The following is a 21,775-nucleotide window of genomic DNA, read 5'->3' on the forward strand; positions in this document are numbered from 1 at the left end:
ATGCCAGTTGAGCTAGATGTTCCCTGAGACCATGGTCCCCACAGCCCTCAGCCTAGCTATTCGGTCCCTCAAGGAGTTTGGATGTGTCTCTGGAGCTTCCATGACATTTCCTTGTACAAGTTGTGCTGGCTTCCCCAGTATTGTGTACTGTCTTACCCTTCACCAAAGTTACCACTTATCTATTGTCTATTAAGTGATTTTCCATCCACACCCCTCCTTTCCCTCATAACCATCAAAGATTGTTTCTTTTTGTGTGTAACATTTTCATGAGTTTTTACAGTAGTGGTTTCATACAATATTTTTCCTTTTGTGATTGACTTATTTCACTCAGCATAATGCCCTTCAGATTCATCCATGTAATGAGATGCTTTGCAGATTCATCATTGTTCTTTATCGTGGCATAATACTCCATTACATGTATGTACCATAGTTTGTTTATCCTTTCATTTGTTGGTGGGCATCTAGGTAGTTTCCATCTTGTTGCTTTTGTGAATAATGCTGCAATGAAAATGGGCGGGTGTGTGTGTCTGTTGGTGTGACGGCTCTTATTTTTCTAGGTTATATTCCTAGGAGTGGGATTGCTGGATCATATGATATTTCTAGCTGTCTAAGGAAGTGCTACATAGTTTTCCAAAATGGTTTTATCATTTTGCATTTCCACCAGCAGTGCATAAGAGTCCCAATCTCCCCATAGCCTCTCTAACACTTGTTATTTCTAGTTTTTTTGATTTGTTCCAGAAATGCCGGGGTGAGCTGGTATCTCTTGTGGTTTTGATTTGCATTTTTCTAATGGCGCGAGCATTTCCTCATGTGTCTGTTGACTGCTTGAATGTCTTCTTTAGTGAAGTGTCTGTTCATTTCCTTTGCCCGTTTTTCAATTGAATTATTTGTCTTTTGTTGTAGAGGTGTTGGATTTTCCTATACACTTTAGAGATTACACCTTTGTCTGATTTGTAATAGCCAAAAATTTTTTCCCAGTCTGTAGGTTTTCTTTTTACTCTTTTGGTGAAGACTTTTGATGAGCATAAGTGTTTAATTTTTAGAAGATTCCAGTTATCTAACGTATCTTCTGCAGTTTATGTGTGTGGTTATGGATTGTATCCTATTAATGCTATGTATTAGGGCCTGTAGCATTGATCCTATTTTTTCTTCCATCATCTTTATGGTTTTTAGCTTTATATTTAGGTCTTTGATCCATTTTGAATTAGTTTTTGTATATGTTGTGAGGTATGGGTCTTGTTTCACCTTTATACAGATGGACATCCGGTTTTACCAGTACCATTTGTTAAAAAGACTATCTTTCCCCCATTTGATGGACTGTGGGTCTTTGCTGAAGATCAGTTGACCATAGATGGATGGATTTACATCTGGGTTCTCAATTCCATTCCATTGATCAATGTATCTGTCGATGTACCAGTACCAGGCTGTTTTGACTACCATACAAGTAGAGTAGATTCTGAAGTCAGGTAGTGGGAGTACTACTTTATTCTCCTTCTTCAATAGTGCTCTACTTATCCGAGGACTCTTCCCTTTCTATACAAAGTTAATGGTTATTTTTTCCATCTCTTTAAAGAATGTTGTTAGTATTTGGATCAGTTTTGCATTGTATTTATAAACTGCTTTGGATAGAATTGCAATTTTCACAATGTTGGGTCTACCTATCCATGAGCATGGTATGTTTTCCATTTATGTAGATCTCTTCTGGTTTCTTGCAGTAGTGTTTTATAGTTTTCTTTGTATAGGTCTTTTACATCCCTGGTTAAATTTATTCCTAAGTATTTTATTTTTTTATGGGCTATTATAAATGATATTGTTTTCCTGATATCCTGTTCACCATTCTTTTTATTGGTGTATAGGAATCCAACTGATTTTTGTATGTTTATCTTGTATCCTGCTACTCTGCTGAATCTTTCTATTAGTTCCAGTAGTTCTTTCATGGAGTCTTTTGGGTTTTCTATGTATAGGATCATTTTGTTCATGAATAGAGACAGTTTTACTTCTTCCTTTTCAATCTGGATGCCTTTTATTTCTTTTCCTTGCCTTATTGCTCCAGTTAAGACTTCCAGCACAATGTTAAACAGGGGTTGTGATAAAGGGCATCCTTGTCTTGTTCCTGTTTTGAAGGGGAAAGTTTTCAGCCTCTCTCCATTAAGAATGATGTTGGCTGTTGGTTTTGCATAGATGCCCTTTACTATATTGAGGAATTTCCCTTCTGTACCTATTTTATTCAGAGTTTTTATCAGGAATCGCTGTTGGACTTTGTCAAATACCTTTTCTGCGTCCACTGAGATGATCATGTGATTCTTTTCTTTCCTTTTGTTTATGTGGTGGATTACGTTGATTGATTTTCTAATGTTGAACCATTCTTACATACCTGATATGAATCCTACCTGGTCATGGTGTATTATTTTTCTGATTTGCTGCTGAATTCTATTGGCTAGAATTTTGTTGAGAATTTTTGCATCTATACTCATAAGAGATATTGGTCTGTAATTTCCTTTTTTGGGGGTGTCTTTGCCTGGTTTTGGTATCAGGGTTGTGCTGGCTTCGTAGAATGAATTCAGAAATATCACTTCCATTTCCATGTTCTGAAATAGTTTGAGTAGTACTAGTATAAGCTCTTCTCTGAAAGTTTTGTAGAATTCTCCAGTGAAGCCATCTGGGCCAGAGCTTTTATTTGCTGGGTTTTTTTTTTTTTTAAATTATCTTTTTAATCTCTTCTTGTTATGGGTCTGTTCAGATTTTCAACATTATTTTGTGTTAATTTAGGTAGTGTGTTTCTAGAAATTTGTCCACTTGCTCTAGGTTTTCAAATTTATTGGAATATAGTTTTTCATAATACTCTGTTATGATCCTTTTCATTTCATTTGGGTCTATTGTAATGTTCTCCATTTCATTTCTTATTTGGATTAATTGCATCCTCTCCTGTTTTTCTTTTGTCAGTTTGGCCAGTGGTTTGTCGATTTTGTTGACCCTTTCAAAGAACCAACTTTTTGTTTTGTTGATTCTTTCCATTGTTCATCTATTCTCTATTTCATTTATTTCTGCTCTGCTCTTTATTATTTCCTTTATTCTGGTGGCTGTGGGCTTTTTTTTTTTTTTTTTCAAGTTCTGTAGCTAATGTTTTGATTTTGTTCCTTTCTTCTTTTTTGATGTGTGCATCTATTGCTATAAATAGTCCTCTGTTGGTTACCAAAGGTTTTTGTATGATGTGTTTTCAATCTTGTTTGAGTCTAGGAATTTTTTTATTCCATTTCTGATTTCTTCTATTATCCAGTGGTTTTTAAGCAGGGTGTTATTCAGTTTCCACGTAACTGATTTTTTCTTCCTTGCTCCTCCTGTTATTAATTTCTACTTTGATGGCTTTGTGGTCAGAGAAGATGCTTTGCATTATCTCAGTGTTTTGAATTTTGTTGAGGGTTGCTCTGTGGCCTAAGATGTAGGTTATTCTGGAGAACATTCCATGTGCATTGGAAAAGAATGTGTACTTTGCACCTGTTGGGTGGAGTGTTCTATATTTGTCTACAAGGTCAAGTTGGCTGATTGTGCCCTTTAGCTCTTCTGTATCTTTGTTGAGTTTCTTTCTAGATGTTCTGTCCTTTACTTACAGTGGTTTGTTGAAATCTCCTACTATTCTTGTGGAACTGTCAATTTCTCTTTTCAGTGCTGTTAGAGTTTCTTTTATGTATTTGGGAGCCCTGTCATTGGGCACGTAGATATTTGTTATGGTTTTGTCTTCATGAAGAGTCATCCATTTAATCATTAAAAGAGAAATTTTGAGGAAGGCTGTATCTTTTCTATTTGGGTCTTTGAATGTTGGACATGAAAGTTCATGTTCTTCCCCTCTGGGAGAAGTTGCTAAATGGAGATACAACTGTATTATTATAATAACTTGAATTTAATACCAGAGAGTCAGTTCTCCCAGGTCAAAATGCATTAGACATTGTGGATTAGACTTAAGGCCAAAATAAAGGCCCTTATTTATTCTACCCTCCCCTTTAAAATCTAGATACTGTTTTGTGCTCTGGGGATGCTCAGATTTACAGTTCAGTCTGACTACACCACTCACCTACAACTGTTGTGTTGATTCTGACTTATAGTGACCCTATAGGACAGTGTAGAACTGCCCCATAGGTTTTCCAAAGCTGTAATGTTTACAGAAGCAGACTACCACATCTTTCTCTCAGAGAGCAGCTGATGGGTTCAAAACGCTGACATTTTGGTTAGCAGCCAAATACTTTAACCACTGCTCCACCAAGGTTCCTGTAAGTACTTGTCTTAGACTTGTTTCTCTAGAGAAGTAAAACCAGTAAAGCGTATAAATGTATATATAGAGAGAGAGATTTATGTCAAGGAAATGGCTCACAGGGTTGTAGAGGCTAATGTCCCAAGTCAGTGGATCAGGATGGAGGCTTCTCCTGGTTCACGTAGGCACAGAGGCTGGTGAACCCACGATCAGCAGGTCAAGGAGCAGGGCTCTTGTTCATAGGCTGTAAAGATCAACAAATCCCAAGATCAGCAGGGAAGACCACAGGTAAGCTGCTAGCTCAAGTCCCGAGAACCAGAGATCAGATGAACAGGAGCCAGCTGGAGGATCCAGAATGAGCAAAAGCCCCCGAACCTTGCCAGAACATCTGCCCACACTCAATGCAGGCCACACACCCAAGGAAACTACCCTTCAACTGATTGGCTACTCATTGCAGGTCCCATCATGGAGGCGATCACATATCAGATCTCAACAGGGAAGTGACCACAACAACAAATGACTGCCAAAACACTGAGAATCATGGCCCAGCCAAGTGGACACACCATCTTAACCATCACTCTGCTCAACAGCATTTAATATGTAACCTACTTTACAAACTCGGTTATCATAAAAGAAGAGTCTGCAATAGAAAGAAGAGCATCCCCTGGTCTGCCTTTGCCTACTGTTTTGTTGTGGTAGGATGGATTGCTTTTTTATGGCCTTTCTAGACATGGTCTTGTAAATCCCACCCAAATAATTGGGTGGGACTGTTCAAATAAGATAATTGTGGCCTACCAAAGGAATTGATCAGTTTTGCCTTAAAAGAGAGCCAATTCCTGAGCACAGTGAAGATCTCACCATCACAAGAAGAACAGCTAGGAACCAGCACATTTTTTGGACCCAAGATCCCTGCACTGAGAAGCTCATGGAACCAAAAGACACAGAGAGAGAAAGAGCTGTAACACTGAAGACAGAGAGAAGCGGTGGCACACAGCCAGCAGCAGAGACTTGGCAGCAGAGACCCAGAAACAGGAGACAATGTGGTGGCATCCCAGCCCAGGGAGAAAGCTGAGTGCATTAGGCCAAAGACAGAGGACCAGGAAGAGGCATGCCTGCAAGCATGACTGCGAAGAGGCAGTCCTGAAGGTAGAACTGTATCCTGAGTGTTCCTGAGCCTGAGTTGTAACTGTTACTTCCCTAATAAACCCTGTAATTGTGAGTTTTGTCTGTGAGTTCTATGTGGCCATTGCAATGAATTATTGAACCTATCAGAGAAGTAGAGAGTGCTATGGAGGGACGGTTGATGTCAGAATTGGTAAAGATGGCTGAGAGAGGAGGTGTGTCTGAACCCTGCCTCATACGAATCAGCCTTGGCCTGTTAATCTTGATTCTCCTTCCACCTCATGAAGTTACAGTAGGTCAGACACTACCCCCTCGTCATTTGTAAATGTGCCTAGTTTATTCCATGAGGGCAGGAAGCAGAAGACAACTCTGACTCTTCTGAACAATCTTTGAAACAAACTGGAAAAGATAGACGGGCATAAACACTAACCACATAGCAAAATGAATATCATGCTCTCAGGAATCATGCAATCACCTCCTTTCTCCCTCCCCAAGAAAGAGGAAATCAGGAATGTGGAAATAAATTCCCTCTTTAACATGTAGTGAAATGTCCCTAAGAGCTGTCATAACTTAGTGAAGGAATGCAGACCAAACACTGTCTTATGGAAGAGCCTGCCTCAAAGGTACTGCTCTCCTGTCATTTCCAGGACTGCTTTCTGAACTACGTTTCTTATTGCAGCATCTTTTCTACCACCATGACAAACCCACCAGGATCCCTACAGACCACACGGAGGTTGACTCTCATGTATTTCAGGAGAGACAGGCAGAGAAATTCTTGAGGAGGGTACTCAAGGACCTCGGGGTAAGTCAGGTGTAGATCTGGGAGAAGACCAATGATGTTGTAAACTCAAAACTGGTCAGACCTAATGACAAATGTTCTCTCCTACAAGCCTCATATCACATCAACTGATCTTTGGGACAGCAGTATTTGAAGTTCAGGCCCTATCACTTAAAAAATAATGGCAGAATATTCTATGACATCATGCTTTAATCCCTGTGGGTCATCCATGGTAAATATATTTAACTTCTGCATGGAAGAGCAGCAAAAGAAAAGGCCAAGTGTGGACTAGATGGTGTCCCCTCCACAGGCCTTCCTGATACCTGATGGCTGCCTGTTGTTAGTATCTCTCTCTAGGTCATTTTCTCAGCCAGTCTGTTCTACAGATGATGAAAACTCTTATACCTTCCATGCATTTCCCCTCTGGAGTCTTAGGTGGATTTCCCTGAAAGTAATAAAGTATATAAAGAAAGACAAGTTAGCACTTGCGGAAGGAGAGTGAGTATAAAAGTTTATTTGTAGCTCTGGCTCCAAGCACTGGGACAAAGTCATTGTGGACACTTTGCATCCCTTTTAATGCCATGAGACAAATGTACTCAAACACCCCTAATTTTGGACCTCTGTCCTCACAGTCATGGCCTCAGGTCCCAGATGCTAAGAACATGTCATATTTGCTCTTTTCTCTTCTTCCACTGCAGGGCCTCTCCTTCTTTCGGGTCACTTATCCTTGCAAGAAGTGTTTTTTTAACTCCTGTTTCTCCCTTGTTGGGCATGTGACAAAGGGGAGCAACAGTTGTCATAAGCGTACCTATGACATCATGGGTTGTCATCTTGGGTACCAGTACAGTGTCTCTGAGCAAGTCCTGGCACACTCTTTTTTTTTTTACTTTGAAATTTCTGGAGCATAGATAGATATCCCAAGAGATAATTTTGGTAAGTCACTATAATCACAGTTTTTTATATGGAAAAAAATTGACAAAATAATATCAAGAAGCACATCTGACTATTCCAAATGATTGAGAAAGAAAGTAGCTCAGTGGCTGGAGAAAGGTTGACTTGGGTACCATTTCTGTGATGGATAATTGGTTTTTACTTTTGTCATCATTTCTAGGTTATCCAGATCCTGATTGCTTTTATAAAACTCAGCTTGGGAATACTATTGTTGTATGTCTTGTTACCATTTTATGGACCAGAACCCATTTCAGTATATGTAGGTTACCAAATGTGTGGGTCAGTAATGGTGAGTACAGTACCCTCTGAAATAATTGGAGACAGTGTCCTAACTCTACCTTGTAGTTCTATAACCTTGAAAAATATATTTAACCTCCGTCTGACTCAGCTTTTTCATATTTAATGAGAGAATAATAATATAAAAGACATAGAAAATTAGGGAAATTAAATATTTAATGTATATCAATTATAATGTTTTACAGCAGCATGTAACCAAAGACCCAAACCGGAATGGCTTAAATATTGAAAGCATTGATTATTTCCAAATGAGAAGGTCAGTGGCAAGTCATTTCCAGGTTGGTCCTTGGCTGGTGATGCAGGACCTCATGAAGGACTCCTGTAGACCATATCAGACTTCTTGACTTACCTTAGTGTTCAGAGATGTTTTGTATGCATATTCCCAAACTAACTATGGGCAGTGGAGATAGACTTGCCATTATTGGTTTGGACTTATCAAGATTCATCACTGTGACTGGGGAGGGTTCATTCTACCTTGAAGCTAATGGGGCACTAAACAAAATGATGGTTTTGTTAGCAGGGAAGAAAAAGTGAGGTGGTTGTTATGCAGGCAATTTATAGTGTCTGACCCAATGACTACAAGGTCTTAGTAAAATTGTTTATGGGACTATTAGATCAATTTTGTTTCATAAGTTTAATAACAATAACTATTTTTAAAATTAAGTTTAAAAACATAATTAAAATTAAAGAAAATTTAAAAAGTACCCCCCCCCAATAAACACAAAAAAAATTCCCTGAAAATTGAGAGTTTAATGAGAATAAAGTATCAAGTTTCATCCACTAACAATAGGAGAAAACTTATAACAATACTTATGTTAAAATCAAGGAACTGATTCAGGCATTCAGGGGCTTCCATTTATTTACCTCTACAAAGTTGAGAAGAGATAGTTTAGAGTAGGCTTTATGCTCCCCTTCACCTATTTACAGCAAAGGTTCAAAGTCTAAAGTATAGCAAACACTGTCTTATGTCTGGGAATGCTTTATATATCTAATAATATTAATGCCAATAATACCAAAACCAAAAACCAAACCCATTGCCTTCAGTCGAATCTGATTCAAAGTGACCCTATAGGACAGAGTAGAACTGCCCTATAGGGTTTTCAAGGCACTGCTGGTGGATTTGAACTGCTGACCTTTTGGTAAGAGCTGAATGCTTAACCACGGCACCACCAGGGCTCCAATGCCAGTAACAGCTATCATTAAACTCTTACTGTGATTTAGGTCCACCACTCTCTGTCAGTTTGTAGTACTGTGGTGGCCTGCATATTGCTGTCATGCTGGAAGCTATGCCACTAGTATTTCAAATACCAATAGGGTCACCCATATTGGACAGGTTTCAGCTGAGCTTTCAGACTAAGACAGACTAGGAAGAAGCACCTGGAGGTCTACTTCTGAAAAAAAAAAAAAAAAAACAAAGCCAGTGAAAACACTATGAATAGCAGCAGAATTTGCCTGATATAGTGCCGGAAGATGAACCCCTCAGCTTGGAAGCACTCAAAATATGACTGGGGAAGCACTGCTTCCTCAAAGTAGAGTTGACTTTAATGACTTGGATTGAGTCAAGCTTTCGGGACCTTCATTTGCTGATACGGCATGAATTAAAATGGAAAGAAAAAGCTGCAAACATTCGTTAATAATTGGAACATAGAATGTACAAAGTATGAATCTAGGAAAATTGGAAGTCGTCAAAAATGAGACGGAATGCATAAAGATTGATATCCTAGGCATTAGTGTGCTGAAATGGAGTAGTATTGGCTGTTGTGAATCAGACAATCCTATGGTCTACTATGCCGGGAATGACAAATTCAGGAGGAATGCCAACACATTCATCATCAAAAAGAACATTTCAAGATCTATCCTGTAGTAAAATGCTGTCAGTGATAAGATAATATCCATACTCCTACAAGGGACTATGTTTCAAATTCACTCACCAACCACATAGTAGTGATAATTACTGGTGATTGGAATGTGAAAGTTGGAAACAAAGAAGGGGGATCATCAGTTGGAAAATATGGCCTTGTTGATAGAAATGACATTGGAGATCACAGGATAGAACTTTGCAAGACCAACGACCTATTAATTGGAAATACTTTTCTTCAACAACACAAACAGCAACTATGCAGGTGGGCCTCACCAAATGGATTACACAGGAATCAAATCAACTACATTGTGGAAAGAGACAATGGAAAAGCTCAGTATCATCACTCAGAACGAGGACATGGGCCAAATGTGTAAAAGACCATCAATTGCTCATATGCAAGTTCAAGTTTAAGCTTAAGAAAATCAGAACAATTCTACAAGAGCCAAAGTACAACCTTAAGCATATCCCACCTGAATTGAAAGACCATTTCAAGAATAGATTTGACACATTGAACACTAATCACCAAAGACCAGATGAGTTGTGGGATGACATCAAGGACATCATACATGAAGAAAGAAAGAGGTCATTAAAAAGACAGAAAAGGAAGAAAAGACCAAAATGGATGACAGAAGAAAATCTGAAATTTACTCTTGAATATCCAGTAGCTAAAAGCCAGTGGAAGAAATGATGAAGTAAAAGAGCTCAACAGAAGATTTCAAAGGGCAGCTCAAGAAGACAAAGTAAATTATTACAATAACATGTGTGAAGACCTGGAGATACAAAAATAAAAGTGAAGAAAACGCTCTGCATTTCTCATGCTGAAAGAACTGAAGAAAAAATTAAAGCCTCAGGTTGCAATAGTGAAGGATTCTACAGGGAAAATATTAAAGGTCACAGGAAGCATCAAAAGAAGATGGAAGGAATACATAGTCACTAAACCAAAAAGAACTGGTCAACATTCAACCATATCAGGAGGTAGCATATGATCAGGAACTGATAGTACTGAAGGAAGAGGTCAACCTGCACTGAAGGTATTGGTGAAAAAGAAGGCTCCAGGAATTGCTGGAATACCAACTGAGATGTTTCAAAAAATGGATGCCTTGCTGAAAGTGTTCATTTGTCTATACCAAGAAATTTGGAAGATAGCTACCTGGCCACATGACTGGAAGAGATCCATATTTATGTCCATTCCAAAGAAAAGTATTCCAACAGAATGTGAAATATATATAACAATATTATTAATATCACACTCAAGTAAAATTTTGCTGAAGATCATTTAAAAGTGGCTGCAGCAGTACATCAACAGGAAACTGCCAGAAATTCAAGCCAGATTCAGAAGAGGATGTGGAAGAAGGGATATCATTGCTGATGTCAGATGGATCCTGGCTGAAAGCAGAGAATACCAGAAAGATGCTTACCTGTGTTTTGTTAACTATGCAAAAGCATTCAACTGTGTGGATCATAACAAATTATGGATAACATTTTGAAGAATGAGAATTCCAGAATATTTCATTTTGCTCATGAGGAATCTGTGAATAGATCAAGAGGTAGTCGTTCAAACAGAACAAGGGGATACTGCATGGTTCTAAGTCAGGAAAGGTGTGTGTCAGTGTTGTATCCTTTCACCATACTTATTCAATCTGTATGCTGAGCAAAATATCTGAGAAGCTGGACTATATTAAGAAGAAGGCGGCATCAGGATCGGAAGAAGACTCATTAACATCCTGGGTTAAGCAGATGACACAACCTTGCTTGCTGAAAGCAAAGAGGACGTGAAGCCCTTACTGATGAAGATCAAAGACCACAGCCTTCATTGTAGATTATACCTCAACATAAAGAAAACAAAAATCCTCACAACTGAACCAATAAACAATATCATGATAAATGGAGAAAAGACAGAAGTTGTCGAGGATTTCACTCTACTTAGGTCCACAATCAACACCCATGACAGCAGCAGTCAAGAAATCGAAAGACAGATTGCATTAGCCAAATCTGCTCCAAAAGACCTCTTTAAAGTATTGAAAAGCAAAGATGTCACCTTGAAGACTAAGTTGCACCTGACCAAGCCATGGTGTTTCCAATTGTCTCATATGCGTACAAAACGTGGACAATGAATAAGGAAGACCAAAGAACGACCGACGAATTTGAATGGTGGTGTTGGCGAAGAATACTGAATATATCATGGATGCCAAAAGAATGAACAAATCTGTCTTGGAATAAGTAGAGCCAGAATTCTCCTTAAAAGCAAGAATGGTGAGCCTTTGTCTCACATATTTTGGACATGTTATCAGGAGGGATCAGTCCCTGGAGAAGGACATCATGCTTGGTAGAGTACAGGGTCAGCAAAAAAGAGGAAAACTCTCAACAAGATGGATTGACACAGTGGCTGCAACAATGGGCTCAAACATAACAATGATTGTGAGGCAATAGGGCAGGACCGGGCAGTGTTTCATTCTGTTGTACATAGGATCACTATGAGTCGCAATGGACTTAAGCACACCTAGCAACAACAACAAATGCCTTGACATTAGACATTTATTAAAGTAATTTATCATGTTGTTTCATTATATTGGTCATTTTTTTTGGTACTAAAATACAATTTTTCTGTAACTTTTGAAATCAAAGTGTCAAAACAAACCTCAGAACTCAAACAGTTGAATAGTCAGCAGGGAGCCTGTTGACTTGATTCTAGCAATTATTGCCAAAAGGAAAATAGCTACACAATCGTTGCAGTCAAATGAACTAGTAGATCCTAATCATCTAATAAGGAATTAGAAATTTTTCTTTCCTACTCCTTTGTTTACTAGTTTTAATAGATATTTTAAAAAGAAATGAGTCTTAATTTCTTTTTTCTTTTTGTATTATCTTGTGCAAATTTGGTACCAATATTAGTGTTAATTCGTATCAGGAATTTGGAAGCTTTCTCTATGTTTCAATGCTCTGGAACTGTTTAAATACCACTACTATTAGCTGTTGTTCAAAAGCCTCTGAAGGAATTTCTCTGTTCTTTCTTGAGGCGGTGGGGATTATTTACAAAGTTTTGTGTGTCTTCTAAGATAATTGGTCGATTTAATGTTTATATCTAATTTAGGGGTAAGTTTTGGTAAATTATGTCTTCAAATATTTGCTTAAAATTTTACCTTCATTTTTCTTTTTGTTACTAGTTTATTGTTTCAGGGTCCTTGTCAATTGCAGCAGGAAAGAGAGATACAGAGTGTCTGGTGAGTAATGTTTCATATTTTTTTTTTTTTTTGTACCAAAAGAGGATTGATGATACTTGATGGCCCCGTATTTTGTTTGTTTTTAAACAAGCAGGAGAGATTGTGAGATTGAACTGTTTAAACTGGTCTTTCAAAATAGCTCATCTGCCAATTGGCCAATGATAGAATTTCTGACACAGGGTGGAATATTTTGGTGAGGTAGTTGCTGAGGGAATCTTTATGAAGATACAGAGGATTCCTTAGGGGAAATGTGAAATAGAAGCAGTCAAAAGATCCCTGCAACTTGAGATCCAGCACATGACAATGGCACTGAGTGTAGGTGTGACATAATATTTATTAACTGAATGATTAGAATGTATAATAAAATTGAATCCTAAAAGGATTTTGATTCAGATTGCAATAAAATACAATTCACACTAAGGCTATTAAAGAAGAAGCAATTTTAAAACATAACTCCCATGCCACGCTGTCTTTTCACATGCCAATAAAAGGCAAAAAACCCAAATTTCATCAAACGTTTTTCATACCAAAAGATCATAGTTGAATTTTCTTTGCTCAAAGGATAAATACTAAACTGTGGAGTATGTTCATGATGGCCTTTTCAAAGCTGCCTCCTTAGCTTCTCATCCAGTTTGATGCACTAAAATATGCCTACTGCTACAGTCGCACCCAACCTTTCACTCGTTCCTGAGAAATTTTAGTTTTTATAAAAGGCCTCCATACCTTTTCCCATGAGAAGAGAATGTATGGCAGGGAATACCCAGGGGAGGGAAATAGTATGCAGAAGGCATAGAGGCATGAAAGGCAAGCAGCATTTAGAGAATGATAAGCAATCATGCATCAGAAGTATGACATGGTAGGAGATGGACATAGTATACGTCCAACTAAAGTATAAAGAGCATTGTAATCCCTCTAATGAGATTCCTAGGGGAGTGATCTGAAGGATACAAGTTTGGGAATGACAGATCATATTTGTGTTCTGGCAAGAGATTAAACTCCTGGGAGGTGCAAATGGTTTGCACTTCACTACTAGCCTAAAGATGGACATTCAAACCCACCCAGTGGTGCCACAGAAAAAAGACCTGGAAATCTACTTCGTAATATTACAACTAGAAAAACCTTATAAAGTCTTCTTAAAACCACATAATAGTTTAGCTTAACTAGTAAAAAATGTCTGCCTTGAGCATTATACTCTTAGAAACTATCTCTATGGGATCAAAGTGACAACAGCAACTTCAAAGATTAAATAGAAACCTTAGGGGGCAAAGAGTTTATGTTAATGAAGGAGGAACAGCTAGAAAAGGAGGGTGAAAATGGTTGCAGGACTGCAAGAATGTAGTCAATGTCACTGAATTATACACATAGAAAGTGTTGAATTGGTGTATATTTTGCTGTATATATTCTCAGCAACAATAGAACAACGAAAAACCCTGTGGAGGAGTTCTCCTCTGTAACACATAGGGTTGCCATGAGTCAGAATTGACTGTATGGTAACAGTTTGTTTGGTTTTTTGATTAAGGAAAGAGACAAGTTAGGAGACTATTGCTGGAGAAGATGACGGTGTTGGGGAAGAAGCAGGGCTTGTGAAGGATGGAGGCATATCTGAGGATGTTGTTGCCCTGTTTGATAGATTTTTATTCCTTTCTAGGATCAAGGTAGCCTAGGACTGAATATCATCAGCTCAGCCATGGTCACCACAGGGATCATACTCAGCCTCAATAGTTTTTAATTCAGCTACCTTCATTGTGACTATAGTCAGACGCCAGAAATTTGTGCTATGAACAGCTCCATGTTAATGGTGAGTGCTTCCTCTTTTCACAGACTACTGTAGGGGAAGCAGATTGCGGGGGCCCTGGTTCTGGCAAAAGTAACAATCAGCATTCTTTAATTGCTACATCATTTTGGGAACTTTGAAGTGATTGAGAATAGGGCAATATTTTATTTAGGAGTTAGGGCTGCATCCCACATCTCTCCTTGTTTATTCTCTATATGTGATCAGGCAAAGTGGGAAAAGAAAGCTCATGTTTATTGAACACCTACTATCTAACAGTTATTGTACTTGGCCCTTTGCATAATATTCTTGTTTAATTTCACAATTCTAATAAGTATCTACTGTTATTCCCTCCAAAAATGGAGCTCAAATATCAGTCCTTATGTCTCCAGAGCTTCTTGATTAAGCTTCTCACAGGGTTAACTGGTTCTCTAACTAAAGTAAAATTGTCTTGAACATTATCCTACAAGTGATGAGTAACCCAGGGTCCCTCCCAACATCTCTAGATGTTCTTGCATGACTCATCATTTCTATCCTCAACATCCTGCACCTGGAAAATTCCCAGTCTTCATTCTGTATTTTACAACTTTTCTGTCTCACTCGTCCCCATTTGGATACTATCCTAAAACTTTATCTTCCAAATTACCACTGTTATAGATTGAATTTTGTCCCTCCAGAAGATGAAGTCCTAACGCTAGTAGTTGTGAGTGTGACCCTGTTTTTCTTTGTTATATTAATCAAGACATTCCAGAGTAGGATGGGTCTTACATCTAATCCCTTCTCAGTGGTCTCTTATGCAAGGGAAGACAGAGAGACACACACATAGGGCGGCAGGCAAATTTCATCTGAAGTTTCATCTGTAAGCCAAGGAATGTCAAGAAACACTTGGAGCTACCAAAAAGGAAAGATTCTCCCCTAGAGCTAATACCTTGATTTGGGCTTCTAACCTTCAAAACTGTGAGACAATGAATCCTCGTTCTTTATGGTACTTTTTGTTACGGCAGCACTAGCAAACCAAGACAACCACTTAAAAAAAATTGTGTAGGTAGTAAAACTTCTTGAAGTTTTGGATCATGGGGTAAGTGTGTGTGGGGTGGGTGGATATCGCAGCAAAGGATAACAAAGTAGAATGTAACATTAAATATTTGCTACTTCAAAGTCTCTTGGCCAATCTCAACACCTGTTTTCTGTAATCATCACTCCATATAAACATCTAGCATTCCACCATGCTGCTTAGTTCTTCCTCTCATTTTGTACTCATTATAGCTTATCCTCAGATACATTTGGACCTCAGCATTGTTCCTAATTTATTATGCAGACCAATTGCAGTGCCGATGTCTCTAGAGCTGTACAGTCACACCAAAATAACCCCTTGAGGTAACTTTGCTAAAAGAATCTACTCCTCTTAATTTTTCTGACAATTCTTATAGTAAGCAATTCTATTTCTTGCCATTCATTCAAAATAAGAAAAGAGAGTTTCTTCAGAGAACACATTTTACTAAGGTGACACAGTTAGAAATTGGCAAAAGCAGAATCTGAATCTGGAACTTCCTGCTTCTTATCCTCGTATTGCATTTACTATTGTTCCATGTTGTTATACTAAAGAAGAATTTTTGAATTTTATGCTCAGTTTCTGAAGTTTCTCACATTAATAGACTTTAAGGGGGTAATAATAAGGACCAGATCTGTATTTTACTGGCTTAATGGGGATGGTTTCCCTGGTGTCTACACAGGGCCCTGCCCAGAGAAAAGCCAGTGCTTGGTTTAATGCTCTGCTGTTTATATCTTGAAATTATAATAATTTTTGAACAAGAAGCTCCACATTTTCATTTTCCACTTGGGCCTATAAATTATGTAGCTGGTCCTGCCATCATCTCAATCACCTTCTTCCAAAAGCCATCATGAATTCTCATTAATTGTGTGACGATCTTTCCCTGCCCATCCTCTCACCAGAAGGTATCCATAAAGTCATCCTGGAATCTGAAGCATCAGGTGTTTTCTTACTTGGGCATCTGCACTTTCAGCCCACAAGTCCATGAGTCCATATTTTACCCTCAATCCAAGAGTCAGCACTCTGGGAGACATAAGAAAGGTAACCATATTCCTGCCTTCAGGAAACTCTAGTCTAGTCCTCCTGAGAGGAAAATATCATCATCACCATAATTATCATTCATCATCATCATCTTCATCCCATCAGTTAGTTTTCCAAAGGATCAGAGAATTTACCTTTGAATATAATTATCAGAAGAGGTTAGAAGATGGTGAGATCTTTGTAAAAAAGAGTGTATTGGTAGCACATTACCTGGAATCATTAGGTAGAAGTATATGAAATTTGCCAATGATCAACTATACTTGACCTAGAAAAGCAGCAATTCCGTGTGGCTCAAATTAATTCATGTGTATTTTCTACTTTCTGTTGAAAATGCGGCCTGGTACTTGTTTTTGTAAATAAAGTTTTATTTAAACACAGCCTCCCTCATTTGTTTACATATTGTGTAAGGCTGCTTTTGCACTAGAAGGGGAGAGTTGAGCTGTTGCAACAGAGACCTTATAGCCTGCAAAGCTTTAAGTATTTACTCTCTGGCTCCTTACAGAAAGAGTTTACCAACCTCTTGTCTATGCCTCTAGATGGTAAGATCCTTGAAGACAAGAAAATTGGTTTTTTTTTTTTCTCCAGTACCTTCAGCACCTACAACCATGCTCAAAATACAAAGGTTACTGAACAAATATTTGTTCAAGGGATGAGTGAATAGATAATGAAATAATTAATACAAATATTCTTAGGTCCACTTGAGTCTGTGTTATATCCTGAGCCCTTCATCCTTGGTTTGTCCAGACCAGAGGGACTATCCCTGTGCAAGGAGAGAAAGGAGAGAATGATTCAACCAAAGAATCCTCAGCATCATTTCAGCATAAGATTATTAGGAATAAGAGTATTTCCCAGTGTCCCTCAAATCTGACCATGTGTTTTGGCTAAAGATTGGACCTAAAGTCAGTTCTCCGAGGGTATTGATTAAAGACAGACTTATTTGTTGTTCATTGCTACATTGTTGTTGTTGTTGTGTGCAGTCAAGTGGGTTGCAACTCATAGCGACCCTATACGACAGAGTAGAACTGCCCCATAGGGTTTCCAAGGAGCAGCTGGTTGATTTGAACTGCCAAACTGTTGGTCAACAACCGAGCTCTTAACCACGACGTCATCAGGGCTCCATTACTACATTAGTGTCTAATTACTGCTACAATAAATTACCACAAACTTAGTTAATTAAAACAAAACAGATTTATTACCTTACATTTCTGGAAGTCGAAGTCTGAAATGGATATCACTGGGCTAAAATCAAGATTTCAGCAGGGCTGCTATGTTTCCAGAGGCTCTACGGGAGAATCTGGTTCCTTGCCTTTTCCATCTTCTAGAAGCTACCTGCATTCCTTGGCTCATGGACCCTTACTCTATCTTCAAAGCAAGCAGTGCAGTATCTTCAAATCGCTCTCGGATTTCTTCCTGTTACTTCTACTTACAAGAATGCTTATAAATTAAATTTGACCCATGGGGATAATTCAGGACAATCTCCCCATCTCAAAGCAGCTGATTAGCAGCCTTTGCCATGTAATTTAACATATTCACAGATTCTGGGGATTAAGACCTGGACCTCTTTGGGGGGAACATTTTCAACCAACAATGACTAAGCTATGAGATCATATCATAATGCCCACCTTATGGAATTTCTAGTGTTTGAAAGGACTAAGATGACAATGATCTTTATGATCTGTTTCTCCTTTTTTAAAGTGCTTTCACAGTCTGTGCTAACAATAGCACTGGAAAGTAGAGGACAGGGGATTAAAAAAAAAAAGCGTGACAATGCCACCTAGCCACCTGTGATAGGGGTCCATGAATAAGAGGTGCCCCCCGGTCCTTACAGTCAACAGCACTGAGTGCTCATAGTCTGGCTGCAAAACCCACCCACCTATGTGCTCTAGGGAATAGGGACATGCCTTCCTCCTGGACACTTGGACACTCGGGGCGGCTGTCAGCCCCCTACCTTGCTCAGAGTGTGTCCCACTGCTACAGCCAGATGCCTGTTCCTACACCAATCACCCATGCCTGTCTAGGATTGTAAGTGAGAGACTACACCACACACTTGGTGGCTATCTACCTGGGCACTTGAGCTGAATCCATACAGGAGGAGTGGGCAGACTCCTAAGCTCACATACCTAGTGAGAGATCTAACCTCCTGGTGATAGGACATTAATGCTTCAAAGTTGCCAATAATCAAACTAGCTCATATAAGCAGCCGACTTGCGCATATCAAAACAAAACAAGAAGTTAGGACACAGAAAGCAAACATAAAATAAATAAATATAATAACTTATTGATGGCTCGGAGACAACAGTCAGTATCAAATCACGTAAACAGGCTTCAACAAGCTCCAAAAATAAAGAATCTAGAAATTATCCACAGGAGGAAAATTTCTTGGAAATACCAGAGGCAGAATACAAAAGATTAATATACAGAACTCTTCAAGAAATTAGGAAGGAAATTAAGCAAAATGTAAAACATGCAATAGAGGAAATTAGAAAGATTAGAGAAGATCATAATGACAAATTTAACAGGCTGCAAGAATCCATAGAGAGACAGCAATCAGAAATCCAGAAGATTAATAATAACGTTTCAGAATTAGACAACTCAATAGAAAGTCATAGGAGCAGAATTGAGGCAAGGGAAGTCAGAATTGGTGAGATTGAAGGTAAAGCACTTGACACAAACTTATATGAGGAAAAATCAGATAGAAGAATTTTAAAAAATGAAGAAACCCTAAGAATTATCTCGGACTATATCTAGAGGAATAACCTACAAGTGACTGGAGTACCAGAACAGGGGGGATAACAGAAAATGCAGACAGACTTGTTGAAGATTTGTTGGCAGAAAACTTCCCGGATATTGAGAAAGATGACAAGATATCTATCCAAGATGCTCATCGAACCCCACATAAGGTAGATCCCAAAAGAAAGTCACCAAGACACATTATAATCAAACTTGCCAAAACCAAAGATAAAGAGAGAATTTTAAGAGCAGTTAGGAATAAATGGAAAGTCATCTACAAAGGAGAATCAATAAGAACAAGTTCGGACTACTCAGTAGAAACCATACAGGCAAGAAGGCAATGGGATGACATATATAAAGCCTTGAAGGAAAACAATTGCCAGCCAAGAATTATACATCCAGCAAAACTGTCTTTCAAATATGATGGCAAAATTTGGGCATTTCCAGATAAACAGAAGTTTAAGGAATTTGCAAAAAACAAACCAAAATTACAAGAAATACTAAAGGGAGTCCTCCAGTTAGAAAATCAGTAACATCAGATAACAACTCAAGACTAGAACACACGACAGAGCAACCAGATATCAACCCAGATAGGGAAGACACAAAAGTAAATCAAAGGTAAAACACTGAAAATAGGGAAACAGATGTCATTATGTAAAAGACGACAACATTAAAACAAAAAAGAGTGACTTAAAAAATGTAGACATAGATTTTTCATATGGAGAGGAAGTCAAGGTGATACAAAGAAATATAAGACTGGTATAAACTTAGAAAAATAGGGGGAAATATTAAGGTAACCACAAAGGAAACTAACAGTCCTACAAGTCAAAATAAAAAACTAGAAAAATATAAACACTCAACAAATATAAAATCAACAATTAAAAAGATGTAAAGAAAATACATAAAGAAAAACGACTCAGCACAGAAAATTAAGTGGAACAAAGAAACTGTCATAAACACACACAAAAGACATCAAAATGACAACACTAAACTCATACCTGTCAATAATTACACTGAATGTAAACGGACTAAATGCACCAATAAAGAGACGGAGAGTGGAAGAATGGATTAAAAAACACAATCCATCTATATGCAGCCAACAAGAGACACACCTTAGACTTAAAGACACAAACAAACTAAAACTTAATGGATGGAAAAAAATATATCAAGCAAACAACACTCAAAAAAGAGCAAGAGTGGCAATATTAATCTCTGACAAAATAGACTTTAAAATAAAATCCACCACAAAGGGTAAAGAGGGACACTATATAATGATTAAAGGGTCAATACACCAGGGGGACATAACTATAATAAATATTAATGCACCCAACAACAGGGCTCCAAAATACATAAAACAAATTCTAACAACACTGAAAAGAGAGATAGACAGCTCCATGATAGTAGTAGGAAACTAAAACACCACATTCGGTGAAAGACAGAACATCCAGAAAGAAGCTCAACAAAGACACGGAAAAGCTAAATGCTACAATCAGCCGTCTTGATCTCATAGACATATACTGAACACTGCACCCAACAGCAACCAAGTATACTTTCTTTTCCAATGCACATGGAACATTCTCCAGAATAGACCACCTATTAGGCCATAAAGCAAACCTTAACAAAATCCAAAGCATCAAAATTTTACAAAGCATCTTTTCTGACTATAAAGCCATAAAAGTAAAAATCAACAACAGAAAAGCAAGGAAAAGAAAAATCAAACACATGGAAAATGAACAACACCTTGCCAAAAACTACTGGGTTAGAGAAGAAATTAAGGATGGAATAAAGAAATTCATAGAATCAAACAAGTTTGAAAACACATCCTTCCAGAACCTTTGGGACACAACAAAAGCAGTGCCAAGAGGTCAGTTTATAGCAATAAATGCACACATCCAAAAAGAAGAAAGGGTCATAATCAAAACATTAACCCTACAACTGGAACAAGTAGAAAGAGAGCAGCAAAAGAAGCCCACAGGCGCCAGAAGGAAGGAAATAATAAGAATTAGAGCAGAATTAAATGAAATAGAGAATAGAAAAACAATTGAAAGAGTTAAAAGACCAAAAGCTGGTTCTTTGAAAACAATCAACAAAACTGATAAACCATTGGCCAAACTGACAAAGAAAAACAGGAGATGAAGCAGATAACCCATATAAGAAATCAGATGGGTAACATCACAACAGACACAACTGAAATTAAAAGATCATAACAGAATACTATGAAAAATTGTACCGTATCAAATTTGAAAACCTAGACGAAATGGATTCTACAAACTCAGTGCCTACCTAAACTAACACAAACAGAGGTAGAACAACTGAATAAATCCATAACAAAAGAAGAGATTGAAAAGTAGTTTAAAAACTCCCAACAACAACAACAACAAAAAAAGCCATGGCCCAGATGGCTTCCCTGGAGAATTCTATCAAACTTTCAGAGAAGAGATAACACCACTACTACTAAAGGTATTTCAGAGCATAGAAAAGGATGGAATAGTCCCAAACTCATTCTATGAAGCCAAAACCAGGTAAAGACACCACAAAAGAAGAAAATTACAGACCAATATTCCTCATTAACATTGATGCAAAAATCCTCAACAAAATTCTAGCCAATAGAGTTCAGCAACATATCAAAAAAAAAAAAAAAATCACCATGATCAAGTGGGATTTATAACAGGTATGCAGGGATGGTTCAACATTAGAAGAACAATC

At 38.0% G+C, this 21,775-nt stretch overlaps 1 protein-coding gene across 3 annotated transcripts in view; it reads left to right on the forward strand.

The window, feature by feature from the left end:
- The window catches only part of LOC111822934 (membrane-spanning 4-domains subfamily A member 4A-like), a 109,594-nt gene that overhangs the window by 70,503 nt on the left and 17,316 nt on the right, over positions 1-21,775 (forward strand). For all 3 annotated transcript variants that reach the window (XM_023743175.1, XM_023743173.1, XM_023743177.1), the window contains 2 exons: positions 12,420-12,476; positions 14,125-14,274. In XM_023743175.1, the coding sequence (XP_023598943.1) occupies positions 12,420-12,476; positions 14,125-14,205 (138 nt within the window). In that variant the 3' untranslated portion in view covers positions 14,206-14,274. The remainder of the gene's footprint in view (positions 1-12,419; positions 12,477-14,124; positions 14,275-21,775) is intronic.

Source organism: Trichechus manatus, unplaced genomic scaffold (assembly GCF_000243295.1).
Source record: "Trichechus manatus latirostris isolate Lorelei unplaced genomic scaffold, TriManLat1.0 scaffold00240, whole genome shotgun sequence".
NCBI lineage: Eukaryota > Metazoa > Chordata > Mammalia > Sirenia > Trichechidae > Trichechus > Trichechus manatus.